The sequence below is a fragment of the Acanthisitta chloris genome, unplaced genomic scaffold (assembly GCF_000695815.1).
Source record: "Acanthisitta chloris isolate BGI_N310 unplaced genomic scaffold, ASM69581v1 scaffold9412, whole genome shotgun sequence".
Taxonomy (NCBI): domain Eukaryota; kingdom Metazoa; phylum Chordata; class Aves; order Passeriformes; family Acanthisittidae; genus Acanthisitta; species Acanthisitta chloris.
This window is the reverse complement of record NW_008660998.1, coordinates 55,728-68,363: the sequence shown is the minus strand read 5'-3', so window position 1 is coordinate 68,363 and position 12,636 is coordinate 55,728. Positions and strand designations below refer to the sequence as shown.

Below are 12,636 nucleotides of genomic sequence, written 5' to 3'. Positions count from 1 at the left end.
TTCCCCAGCTGGGCAGCTGAGTAATCTCAAAGTCAAGTTATTTCTGCTTTGCAAGCAGTCACCATGCTATTCAAGGCATTATAGCTGACCTGTGTGGTTCTGTATGCCCACTCCTGGCGTGGGATCTGCAATTGGACATAGTACTTCTGTTGACATGTAACCTGGAAGGGAATCTTGCCCAGAGATCCATCACTGTTGACTTTGCAGAGCTGGTAGGCATAAAAAACCCCAATGACCATGTCGGAAAGAGGAGTAGGTAGAGCTTCCTCTCATAGGCAGGATGTGGTTTATGATATAAGAGATGCCCTTTTCATGGAGATACTTTTAAAAATATCTATAGACTGGAAAAGATTAAACTAGAAGGAAGATTTTGCTGCTTGGCTTGATTTAATACATAAGGGATTGACTTAAAGGGATTAATTCAAATTAATTCATTTCTGTTGTCTTTACTGAGTAAAAATCTAAAACTGAAAGTGATTGATGAAAATATCTTTGTGGAATTTGTACTTTGCTTTGGTTTTCATTGTTGAAGTTTTTTTTTTTTGCTAGAAACACTCACTAGGCATTTACATTGTGTAATCCTCAGCATAAGAGTAAGACATAGCTTAACATATGGAGAAACTTCTAAGCTTGACATGCAAACACAAAGCAAATGCTCTAGACAAAGAATCAGGTGTGTTGAAAGCATGACAGTTTCACATTTCAAACTGTGTTGACAGGTTTCTTGCAGAAGTTACCACTTCATTTTCAGTCTTTGTACAGTTTGATTTCAAACACACATGCATTAACTCATTCATACCCTCTTGGCTTGTCTCTCTGTTTTGTTCTATGAGTATAAATCAAAGGTTCACAAAGATAACAAATTTTGTGTTATTGCTGTTTAAGGCTTTTTGGTGTCCCTGGATGACTTTTACATACTAGGCAGCGGCTTGGTAATGCTGCAGACTACCAACAGTGTGTTCAACCAAACCCTCATTAAGCAAGTGGTGCCTGAATCCCTGTTAGCCTGGCAGAGGGTTCGCATTGCTAACATGATGGCAAACGATGGCAAAACTTGGGCAGAAACCTTCTCCAAGTGCAACTCTGGTAAGCACACTTTCATATGAATATTAGGAAAAAGAATGTGTTTCCCTTACCTCTTGTACTCTCTACCTTCCCCTAGTAGAACATGTAACTCTCTTTCCTCTCATATCCAGGGACCTACAACAATCAGTACATGGTGCTAGACCTGAAGAAGGTCAAGCTGCAGAGGAGCCTTGATGATGGTGCATTGTACATTGTTGAGCAGATCCCAACCCTTGTGGAGTATTCTGATCAAACACATGTTCTCCGGAAAGGTAATAGCTCCTGTAGTAGTTACTGGCTTAGGAAAGCCATCTCTTTGTGCCAACTGATGGAGAATTGTGCTTCATACCTGGGAAGGGTTTATTGAACAAGTTTTTCTGAGTTTCGAGTAAGATAGCCTTGTATGAGCATCCCTTTCTTGACAGGTCTGTTGTGTTGTATTCATTTTTCCTGTATGCTGTGGCAGAGACATGGTGAGCATCTGTATTTCTTAGAAGTAAAGGAGAGAAGAACAGACTTTGCCTCTTTGCTTACTTGCCTCCTTGCCTTTTTTCTGGTATTATTTTGCCCTGTCCTAGGAAAAAGATGAGATCCATTAGAAGCAGTACTAAACTCTGATACTGTGGGTTACTTGAGATGTTTGGTGAGGGGTCACCCTACAGGAGGGTGAGCTTTTGAATTCAAAAGAAGTTCTTTGTTAGGTTCATCTCCTGAGCTTTTCTGGAGCTCTGTTTTCTGATAGATATCTGCTCTTTAAAAGATTCTTTAATTCCCTAGCAAGACTAGCAACAACTTGATGGAAAACAAACAAAAATCTAGGTGAAGCAAAACACCCACAGGCAGGTTTAATTCACAAGTGTTTGCTAGACACTTTTGTCAGTAACTACAGCCTGAGCCTAAAGTGTGTGTCTGGTGCTTTGTGCTCCCTCCTCTAATCACATGCTGAAGGGGTGAATTGATGAATTACATATCATCAAAATGACTGGAAATGTATTTATATTAGCAGCTGGGGTTGTTTCCCTTTGAAATTTTAACTTGTGTCTAGCTTCTCAGAAAGTTCTGGCTTATTCTAGGCATTGCCACATTGTCAGTGTGGCTTTATAAGACATTTCTTATTGATAATTTTGAAAAAATCCATGTCTCTCCCTTATGCATCTCTGGCTCAATTGGCTTCCTTTGCTTGGGGCTTCTCTGTGCTGTGTTGTGGAGCATAGTGCAGACAAACAAGCTAATAGAGACTCCCTAGCACTGGCACTTGAAACTGCACCCAGAGAGGCCAGGCTTAGCAGGTACCCTTTTCAGCAATGATTTGAGAGCTGCTGTGTGGGATTCCCTGTAGGACTGAGCCTGACTCCTGGGCTTGGGCACACAGTGACCACTTCCTCCCTCAGGAATCTTGTGGCTGCTCTGTTCTTGTAGGTGACAACGTGTATTAGAGGTGACGTATTACTGTTCATTTACAGTATGTCTTTCCCCAGATATCTGAATGCACCTTGTGTATATTGGATAACACAGCAGTTGGTCTCTGGGAGTTTTTAAACATTAGAAGGACAGCCCTCAGCACACAGGGAGGGCTAAGCACCGCTGCAATGCTGCCTTGGAGACCTCAGCTGCTGTAAGCCAACACTACTCCTCTAAGCAGCAGATCTGGATTCCTCCATGCCGTGCCGGACACCAGATGAGTCCCATCGAGGCCCTTGCCCTGTTTCTAGGTGCTTGGAGCAGCCCAGGTGAAGGAGGTTTAACTTTAACAGAGCAATGCTGTCTTAGTGTTTGTAGAGTAGCTGACCCTGGCACATTCTATCTTTGCTTTGTAGCTGCTGTCCAAAGATGATGCAGTTTTGACACTGTGGTTTAGTCAGAGTGAGTTTGCCACCAGCACTGGCTTTTAGGTCTCTTTCAAGCTTAAACCTAGAAATAGCAGAGAACGAGAATTGAAATCTCAAGTGAACAAAGGTGGGTGTTGCTGTAGAAAGCCTTGTACTGAGAAGAAAGGAAACGTTTCCTTATACAGGTTTGAAAATGGGAAGATTTTTTTCTTTATGGCTTCTGACAGCTTATTTTGTAGGCCAGTGCAGGTGGGGACTCAAAACAAGGCACCTCTTACATTGCCCTTTCCAGGCAAAGATGTCTAGGTGCTTTGTGTATGTTGACAAAGAAAACTCAGGAATCCTTTAGAGGAGGTGGGAGAGGGTCATACTGTCTCCAGTGAAGGAATAGGGCACAGAAGTGGGCTGCAGTTCATGTTTCATGATGAATAAGTAGTTGCTTTTGATTTCAGTATCAAAAGCAACACATCAGGGCAGAATCTGGGATCTCAGTGTCTTGCACCATACGTGCAATATTCTTCCTGCTCTACCTCTCAATATTGCAGAGATCTTTTTGTCGGAATGGGCAGAGGAGGAAGGCGTTTTGTTTCAGGGAATTTTTTGCTGCCTTCATGTCATCCTCCTTTCCCACCTTTCAACCTTGCGCCCTCTCTGATTTGTTTTTTATCACTGTGCACCCTGCCAGGTTTCACTGGCTTATAGCAGTCCTTGGGTAAAGGCTACCTTAGGTGGCTGCTGCACTCTCTGCATTGGATTTGCAGTCTGGCAGAGCCTGAGTCACAGAAGACCTCTTGTTGGAGGAGAACTTCAATAGCTTCCTCTGTTTCAGCAATTTTAACAAGAATTTTTTCCAGGTGGGAGAAGGGGATCATCTGTACACACTGTGTTCATGTGAGACAATAGCACTTTTCTGAATCACAACCAAACCCTACTGGTTTGGAAGCTGATGTATATCCCTTTCCTCCTGCCTGTGTCGTCAGAGGCTGGCGAGTGTGCTTATTTCTGCAGGACACCTGTTACAGCACAGCCTGTGCATGACCTTTTCCTTGAGGCAGGCTCTAGGTCACGTAAGCAAAGGCCAGCAGCCAGGGTGTTCCCATCTGCCCTATGCAGGCAGACCCAAGCTGGTAAGGCCTCTGCTCAGGCAGCATTCCAGTGCTTATGCTGTCTGCATATCCATCCTTCAGAAGTTTGTTTTTTATCTGTGTGTATTGCTCCCGGTGAGTCTCAGTGGAATTTCTTGAGCATCTTACAGCCAGACCCCTCACACTGTGCTGGGCTGATGTTAATACGTGGAGCACTGCATTTACCAGTGCCTAGAGAGGAAGGCTCTAAGTCAGATCCTGGTGCGTATGATTTGAGAAGGAGCAACAAGGAATGTTAGTGCTTTGGAGAGAATCTAAAAGTGTGCTGCTCTTGGGACTGGCTCATCTTATATACTTACTGCCCAAAATCTCCTTGGTGTCTGCCTTGAAAAAAAAAATTTTAAAAAATCAAAGATTAAGGTCTAGATATCTATTTTTATTTATTCCAGGAGTTCCTGTGCCTGGATCCTGAATGGTCTTCTGGCTCTTTACAAGTGTTTCGGCTTTCTACAGTTGTCATGTTTCAGGCAGTTTTGTCTCCTACCTAAAACTCTTCTCTGCAGTTCTGGCTGGCATCCTTTGCTCTTCAGAGTTAACCAAACTGCTGGACTCACACTTGCTGTGGGAAGAGTTAGAGCAGGGCTCTGCTCTGCTATCACTCACTTCCTAACCCTCGGAGGCGACAGCTACTGGCAAACCTGCAGCAATCCCCCCATCTTTCCTTGTCACTGTGTGCAACCACCACTGCCCAAAGCACATGTGTGCTGGCTTCCCTCCTGTTTCCCTGAGTAGCTCTGTGCTCCATGTGTGTTTGTGTGTGTCTGTCCATCCCTGACATCTTGGTGTGGTGCACTGTTCAGCTTTGGTGAGATGGGAAGGGGCAAAAAAGGGAGTGACTTCAAGCCTCTCACTGTGAAGTTTGGTGGAGATAAATGATCTGCACTTCTCTGAGGCAGAGCAGGGAAACGTGCAGGAGGGCTGTGGCTGCTCTGCATGTTCACCTCAAGTGTGATCTCAGCTGTTTTGCAGGATGAGTCCTCAGGCTGGAAGTCTGGGGGCGGGTTGCCTGGGTACAGTCTCCAGTGGTGTTATCCTGAGAGTCAACCCTGGTCATGCCAGTGGCTGTTGCCTTATTTTCTTGTGTTGAAACCAGTTTGCTGTGTTGTTCTTTGGCATACTGTTAAGGCAATGCTGTGTGGAAAATTGTTTTTCTTTTCTGATGTAAGTAAGAGCATTCAGTTTTTCACAGTGATTAACAGATTGGGGTTTGTCTCTGGCAGGTTACTGGCCTTCATACAATATCCCTTTCCATGAAAAGATTTACAATCTCAGTGGGTATGCATCATACGTTGTCAAGTATGGCATGGATTTCTCCTATGAGCTTGCTCCAAGAGCAAAAATCTTCCGTCGAGACCAAGGCAAGGTGACCAACTTGGAAAGCATGAAGTACATCATGAGATACAACAGTAAGAGATGTGTTTATGTACTGTGGAGCTGGCCTTAATTAAAGCAGTGTTACTTTTATTTCTTGGATTAGAGCTGGGAAGCTGCAGCCTCAGATATGGCTCAGTTATATTACCCTAGATGCAGAATACACAAAAAGCAAAAAGATAACACAAGCTCACTGTCAAGGTAGGAAACCAGGATAGAATTGCTCTCTCAGAGCAAGACTGAGTTCTTTCTAGAAGAAGGGCTCTTGAGCTTGCTGTTTGACCTTTCCAGAATGCTTCTGACACTCCAAAAGACTCCGTGGACTGCTATTACCTAATACATCTATAGTCTGTCAGTCTTGAAAGCCTTAAATCCTAAGTAACAGTTGAGTGAGATCAGACCAGAGAATACAGTGTAAAACTTCAGGTCTTTATTCCAAATAGTCTTTGGCAGGTGTCTTGGTTTCATCTGGGAGAGAGTTAATTTTCATAGGAGTTAGTTGTACAGTGCTGTGTTTTGGATCTAGTGTGAGAATGATGTTGATAGTTTAAGCATTGCTTAACACACTAATGTTTTAGTCAAGGACTTTTCAGTTTCCCATGCTCTGCCAGCGAGCAAATGAACAAGAAGCTGGGAGGGAGCACAGCCAGGACATCTGATCCAAGCTGGTCAGAGGGATATTCCATACCCTAAAACATCATGCTCAGTAGATAAACTGGGAGGAATTGGCTGGAAGGGGCTGATTACTGCTCAGGGGTGCACTGGGCATTGTTCACCACTTGTTTCTCTTGGGTTTTATTCCTGTCCCTTCATCTCCCTTTTCTTTATTATTTTTATTTTATTATTATTAACTTTATTTCAATTATTAAACTGTTGTTATCTCAACCTCTGGGTTTTACCTTTTTCCAATTCTTCTCCCCATCCTGTGGAGGAGGGCTGGGGAGAAGTGAGGGAGTAGCTGTTTGGTACTTAGTTGCCAGCAGGACAGTAGGTAATGCTCTGCTGATTTTTTTGTTTTCTTTTTTTTTTTCCTCTTGACAAGGTTCTTAACTGGATTAAAACCAGCTTAATTAAACTCTGGCTAGGCCCTTCTCAAAGTACAGATAGCTTTAGATATTATATTTTTATTCCCAATTATAGGCAGCGTGCTGATTACTGGGCTTGAAGTTTGGGAGGCCTCTCCCAGGGTGGGGTCTGGGTACTGTCTGGGCTGTGAGTAGCAGCATGCTCATAGATGTTGAGGCTTGTCCACCTCCCTTCCTAGCTTGCAGTGAATGTTTGAAGGGTTTGCTCCTTGCCACTTATTTTAGTCCAGAACAGGAAGACAAAGGCTCTCGCTGCTGCATTCCTCCCCCACTTCCTTCCTTGCCCCCCACTTCCCTTTCTCTTACGCTTTTCTCTCCTGAAGTTTCTACAAGCTTTCATCATGTGGCATTTCATCATGTGGAATTGCAGATGTTTGTGGTTAGAGTTTGGCAGGAGTGCCCCTGGGATGCAGAAATAGCTGTTTGGTCTTGGATTAGGTGCTTGTCTACTTGATCGCCTGTCCTGAGCACTGTCTTCTAGCTGGTACCTGGGGAAGAGCCTGTGAGCAATGCAATAAACCTGTGTTTCTGCCAGTGCACTTACTCAGCTTTTAGTGGCTCTGGTACTTTGCATCAGCTTTTTGTGCAAGGACTAATGTGGGTTTTTTTCTTCCTTACCTCCCCACCACATTTTGCCCCAGACTACCAGCGTGATCCCTATGCTGAGCACAATCCTTGCAACACCATTTGCTGCCGGGAAGACCTGAATCCTTCTCTACCAGTGCCTGCAGGCTGCTATGACTCCAAGGTAAATGACCTCGATTTCAACATCTGCTGAGTGTTTCCTCAGTCTGTTTGTGCTCCTGTCAGACCTGTGGCATGTTTCTGTGCACTAGGGCAGGCATGGCCAGGCGTGTCTGTTTCCTCTTTTCCTGTTGTCCCAGTGCTTGAGCAGATCCTCTGTTGGGAATTCTGTGCAGAGTCCTATTTCCTGTCCCTGACATCAGTCCTAGCACAGTGGCAGAGGATACAGGGAGGTGTGTGTGAAAGAAGTATGCCCACAGGAACTTCCCCAAAGTCCTGCAGCAGGAAGAGCCTAAAACAGCTGAAATGAGTCTTCACCTCACTTGGGGAAGTAACTGTTGTACACAAGCCTCATCCTTCTGTTCATGGGGACTGTGTGGGTGCTTCCACAGAGCCCACAGGAATGTGTTTTCAGTCTCATTTTGGCTCTACCCTTACAACAGCCTGGCTGTCTAGTGAGTCACCCTGCTCTAAGGCTCTACCTCTCTGTGAAACTGCTTTCTGAAAAACTTGGTGAAGACCACTTTGCATTTTAGGGGGATGTGGGAAAATCCTTGGATGCCCTGTCCTGGAGAAAGCAGCATTTTTAGGCAGGTTATATGATATTTTCACTGTGAGGGGCAATGCCTGAGTAAGCAGCTGTCCAGCCCTGGTGTGCCGGGAGGTTGTACATAATTTTACCCTGTGGGGTCCAGCCTGCTGCATTTCTGGATTAGGAGTTTGGTTGCTAGGATGGATCCTGTGGAGGCTGTTTTGGTGTTGGCAGTGCTGTGTGTCCAGGCAGCTTGCACAAGCCTGGGCCAGCTGCCTGTTGCAGTGGCCAGTGGAAGGCTCCCAGAGCTGGTTAATAGAAGAGGAATGCAGAAAAATGGCTGTGCAGAGGTATCTGGTAAGGGAGTGGGTCAGTTACATGCTGGCTGTGGTACCTTAGCCAGCACAGTTAGTCAAGGGGAATGCACTGGGCTGAGGCTGGACAGGAGACTTAAGAGGGGCATTGAGCTAGATACTCCAGAGCAGGGACAAAACCTGTTTAGTTGTAAACACTACAAGCAATTTAGGGTCTGAGTTTGGAAAGATGGAGCAGGCTGGGGACCCCTTCAGAGATAATGAAGGAACAGTGCAGAGTCTGGGCAGCAATATTAGCTCTGTGCTGCCTTTCTCCGTTCCTGAATTACCCTGACATGCCTCAAGGGACTGCCCAAGTGCTGAACATGAGCTTAGGTCAGACCCCCCCCTAGTCTGCCTGCTGCAGCCTCAGCTCTTTTGGCGACATACAAACCCAAGGAGGCCTGTCCTGAGGGCAGAACCACTGCCTCTTCCAGCCTGGCTAGTGCAAGGGCCAGAGGGCAAGCGTGGGCTAGTGCTTTGCTGCCCGTCAGCGCTGGCTGCTGTGTGGTCAAGGTGCCTCTGTGCTGGGGAGGGGGTGCTGCCCGGGCAGTATGCATTTCCCCTGCTTCCTTTACCTTATTCTTGACTTTCCTGAGCTGTTCCTGCTGTCCAGGTGGGGATGTGTCAAACATCTGAATTCCTGTGCTGTTTTCCAGGTGTCGGATTTCCGCCTGGCTGCAGCGTTCACAGCCTCTGCCATCAATGGTCCTCCCGTGCAGGGTGGGCTCCCTGTCTTCACCTGGAGAAGGTTTAACCACACGCGGCACCAGGGCCTGCCAGAGTCATACAACTTTGATTTTATCACCATGAGGCCGATCCTGTAAAACCAGCAGTAATATTCCCAAATGGATATTTTTTTAAATGGAGAATTTTGTTTCTTCTGTATAATAAATCCAACTGGATGTCACATCCCTGTGCCTTACCTGCTTTCCTGTGTCCTGCCTGCTACGTACCTCGTACTGACGTTGGCTGCTTCAATGCAGTCCAGGTCATGTTCATTTCTTCTGAGCTGTTTGTGGCCCTTCCTCTGACTAGGATTGATGGGAAGGATGCAGCACAGCTTTCTGTTGATCTGAGCCATCATCACGGGTGTTCCCAGACCAGGAGTGAAGATCAGTGCCACCAATACGAGTGATCTGTCTCTAGTAGCAACATGGGACCTGCCTCTAGGGCTGGGCCAAGCCAGGTGGGTGCTCTGGGCCTTGCCTCAGACCTGGCTTGGTCTGCCTTTTGTCTGAGCAGTGCCTGCAAGATGTGCTGCAAGTTGCTGCCCGTCCAGGAGTGTCACTAGCAGAGAGAGTCAAGGCTGTGTTCTCCGTGGCAGGTCAGTATGTTGTCTACAGGACATGACTTTCAGTGGTGCTGGCAAGATTTCCTTGGTGTGGCCAAAGCAGCTTGCAGTGAGTGGTGAGACTGCCAAAGGGGGTGAAGGGAAGCAGCCTGATGCTTTTGGAAACATGCCCCCACCTCCCTGCTCCTGCCCCAGGCTGCAGCAGAGCAGCAGGGACAGAATTGTGATGCAAGGGATCTCTTCCAAGGGATCGCTCTCTTGCAGTGGAGCAGCCCATGCACATCTTTGCCTGCTCCCTCAGCTGTGGCAGTGGAATGTGACAGTGAGATTGCAGTGAGGGCCAGGGCTGTACACATTACTCTTAGTTACCTGTGTTTACACCAAGGAGTTGAGTCACTTGGCTGTTTTGTGCTAGATTTTATACATGTAATTAAGCAAAACAAAATAAACAGCTCTTTGCTCATGTCCTTGACGGTCCAAGCTAAACAGTGCACAGCACTGCCCTGTATTCTGAAGGTGAATGATGAGCCAGTGTGAGGTGTTAATCAACCCCCTGGAGTTTAGCTTGTGTGATGGAGGAGGGAGTGAGTGAGTTACTGCAACATGGGTGAGGTTTTACCCTAAATATTTGGCTGTCACAGTAGGGCTGATTTCTGCCAAGGGAAGAGGGAGACCAGAAATGACAGCAAAGCTGTTGTTGAGGATGAACAATCCCTGCATGGACTGAAATGATTTCTTTGCTGAGGTAGAAGGAGATACGTGTGAGAGGCTGGAGAAAGAATCTCTGCCATGTGCAGAGTTAGGAGAATCATAGAATTTTAGGGGTTGGAATGGACCTTGCCGATCATCTAGTCACAACCTCCTGGCATGAGCAGGAACACCTCCTCACTCTAGACCAGGATGTTCAAGGCCTCATCCAGGCTGGCATTGAACACTGTCAGGGTCAGGGCAGCCACCACGTCCCTGGGCAACCCATGCCAGTGTCTCACTACCCTCACAGGAAAAAACATTCTCCTAATATCTAGACTAAATTTCCCCTCCTTCAACCTGAACCCATTAACCCTTGTCCTATCATTGCAGCTCCTAGCAAAGAGTCCCTCTCTAGCTCCCCTGTAGACCCTTCAGATACTGATAGGCTGCTATGAGGTCTCCATGCAGTCTTCTCTTCTCCAGGCTGAGCAGCCCCAAGTTCCTCAGCCTGTCTGCATAGGGGAGATGCTCCCAGTCCTCTTAGCAACTTCGTGGCCTCCTCTGGACTTGCTCCAACAGTTCCATGTCCTTCTTATGTTGAGAGCACCAGAACTGCATGCAGTATTCCAGGTGGGATCTCATGAGAACACTGTTTAAAATGACTGTTTGCTGAAGTACTCACCACAGACCTGCTTTTTGCTTTTCAGTACAGTCTCTTGTTGAGTGGCTCAGTTGTGGTACCTAGACAGATGCAGCCACACAGTTGTGTATGCTTTGGTGCATGTGCCAGTTGCAGTTGTGCCTGTGCTAGAGGGGGATGAATATGTGATTTTTTTTTTTTCACTGGGTGTCCAGGTGAGGAGGCTTCCCTGGTCAGAGTATTAAACACAGCATGCCCTGTTTACCCCCCCACCCCTTTTACTCCTACCCCAGAGGTTCTAGCTCCGTGAAGGTGCCTTGCTTACCTATAGTTGGGACCCTGGGCACCTTGGGCCCTGTGTTGAATGTCCTTGCCCTGAGCTCTGTGCACAGAGACCACTTCCATGTGTGGTGGTGGAGCCACTGCCACAGTTTGAATTGAACAGGCTCTAACAGGCATTAAGGAGCACACTTAAAAGAAGGAATGGAGCTGAGTCATGAAGAGCAGTGCAAGGCTTTGACCTGCCAAGCAAGCAGAGGACACAGCAACAATACAGGTTGTATTTATGGCTTTTTCACACAATCTTAGATAAAAATACTAATGGAGAAGTATTTAAAAGCTGGTCCTCAGAGATCAGGAAATTGCAACCATTGTGTTGAACAGTGTTCTTGATTCAGTGCACACCCTGCAGTGCCCACTTGGAAAAAAAGGGGAAGGTGTGCTGTGCTCTAAGCAGAGCATTTGTGGCAGAAGCTGCCTTCCCCCTCCCCCCTTTTTTCCCACTCTGGTTCCAGGTTTTTCCAGGTCCTGTGGCTTCTGACTTTTAAACTTCAGGTTTTCAGGCTTGGCTGGAGGCTTACTGGGTGGGGCGGTGTAACTGGGAGGTGCAATAATAAAGGAAACCAGACACTAGGCAATGCCTACAGAGGAAATGACTTCTCAGCAGGACCACCACAATTAGCACATCTAATGCAAGCTTTTTACTTTCCTTACCCTTTTCTGGAATCCAGTCGAAAACTCACCCCTCCTGGTTCTACTGGTCATACCTTGCCTGGCCTCAGCTCTTACAGGGGCCACAATCTGTCACAGCACACTCTTTTCTCTAACCCAAGCCAGGCTGCACAGCACTCCCTGGGGAGGAACCAACAGCGTTTCTTTGTCGGTATCCTGGTGGTGGTGTGCTGATGGGCCAGATTCCTTTGCAGCCTGCTCCTGGCTTTTTTCTTTCTTAGTTTCCTTAGTAGAAGTGTCAGTGGTTTGCAGAGGGTGCACTTTGCTGTTTGCTCTGAGGCTGTAGCACATCTTTCCAGCATTGAGCATGTGGCAGAGCCACCCTGCAGCAAAACAGTGAGTGCTCTGGCTGGTCACTGACTCGCTTCGCTTTACTCTAGCACAGACTGCAATTACAGCAGTGCCTGAGCAGAGTGGCTGTGCTATATTTGATGATAAAACTCATCTTCTAAACTATGTGCAGTATGTATACTTGGTCTAAATACGCAGTTTGAGAAACTCAGGACTTTCAAGTGGGACTGTGCTGAGGCATTACTTCACCAGTCCATCATCTAGTCAGTGACTTGAAGCAAATTTTAGTAAGCACAAGGAAACTAATTATTGCCATCACAAATTAATTACATGCCCTTGAAGTGTGTCTCAGCACTAACTCAGGGAAGGGATGTCAGTAACTGCACGTTCTAAGCAGAGCTGGGTCTGAAATGCAGCTTTTCCCATCCTGCCCCTTCTAGTCCAGCAGTTTATTGGTCCCAGCAGAGTCGCACTAATAGTTCATGGTACTGTTCTGAAGCAGCAGGGTGGGGAGTAGAGACTTTCACAATCCCTGCACTGAAACACCCTTTTTACAAGCATAGCAGCTTGCCCTCAGCTCAAGAAC

At 46.6% G+C, this 12,636-nt stretch overlaps 1 protein-coding gene across 1 annotated transcript in view; it reads left to right on the top strand.

Moving 5' to 3' along the window:
* Positions 1 to 9,040, top strand: part of PLBD1 (phospholipase B domain containing 1) — a gene marked incomplete at its 5' end in the record, with an annotated part of 31,758 nt that extends 22,718 nt beyond the window's left edge. Inside the window, 5 exons of the mRNA XM_009070053.1 lie at positions 886 to 1,086; positions 1,197 to 1,337; positions 5,260 to 5,445; positions 7,137 to 7,243; positions 8,784 to 9,040. Coding sequence (XP_009068301.1) covers positions 886 to 1,086; positions 1,197 to 1,337; positions 5,260 to 5,445; positions 7,137 to 7,243; positions 8,784 to 8,951 — 803 coding nt within the window. The remainder of the gene's footprint in view (positions 1 to 885; positions 1,087 to 1,196; positions 1,338 to 5,259; positions 5,446 to 7,136; positions 7,244 to 8,783) is intronic.
* Positions 9,041 to 12,636: the final 3,596 nt, after the last annotated feature.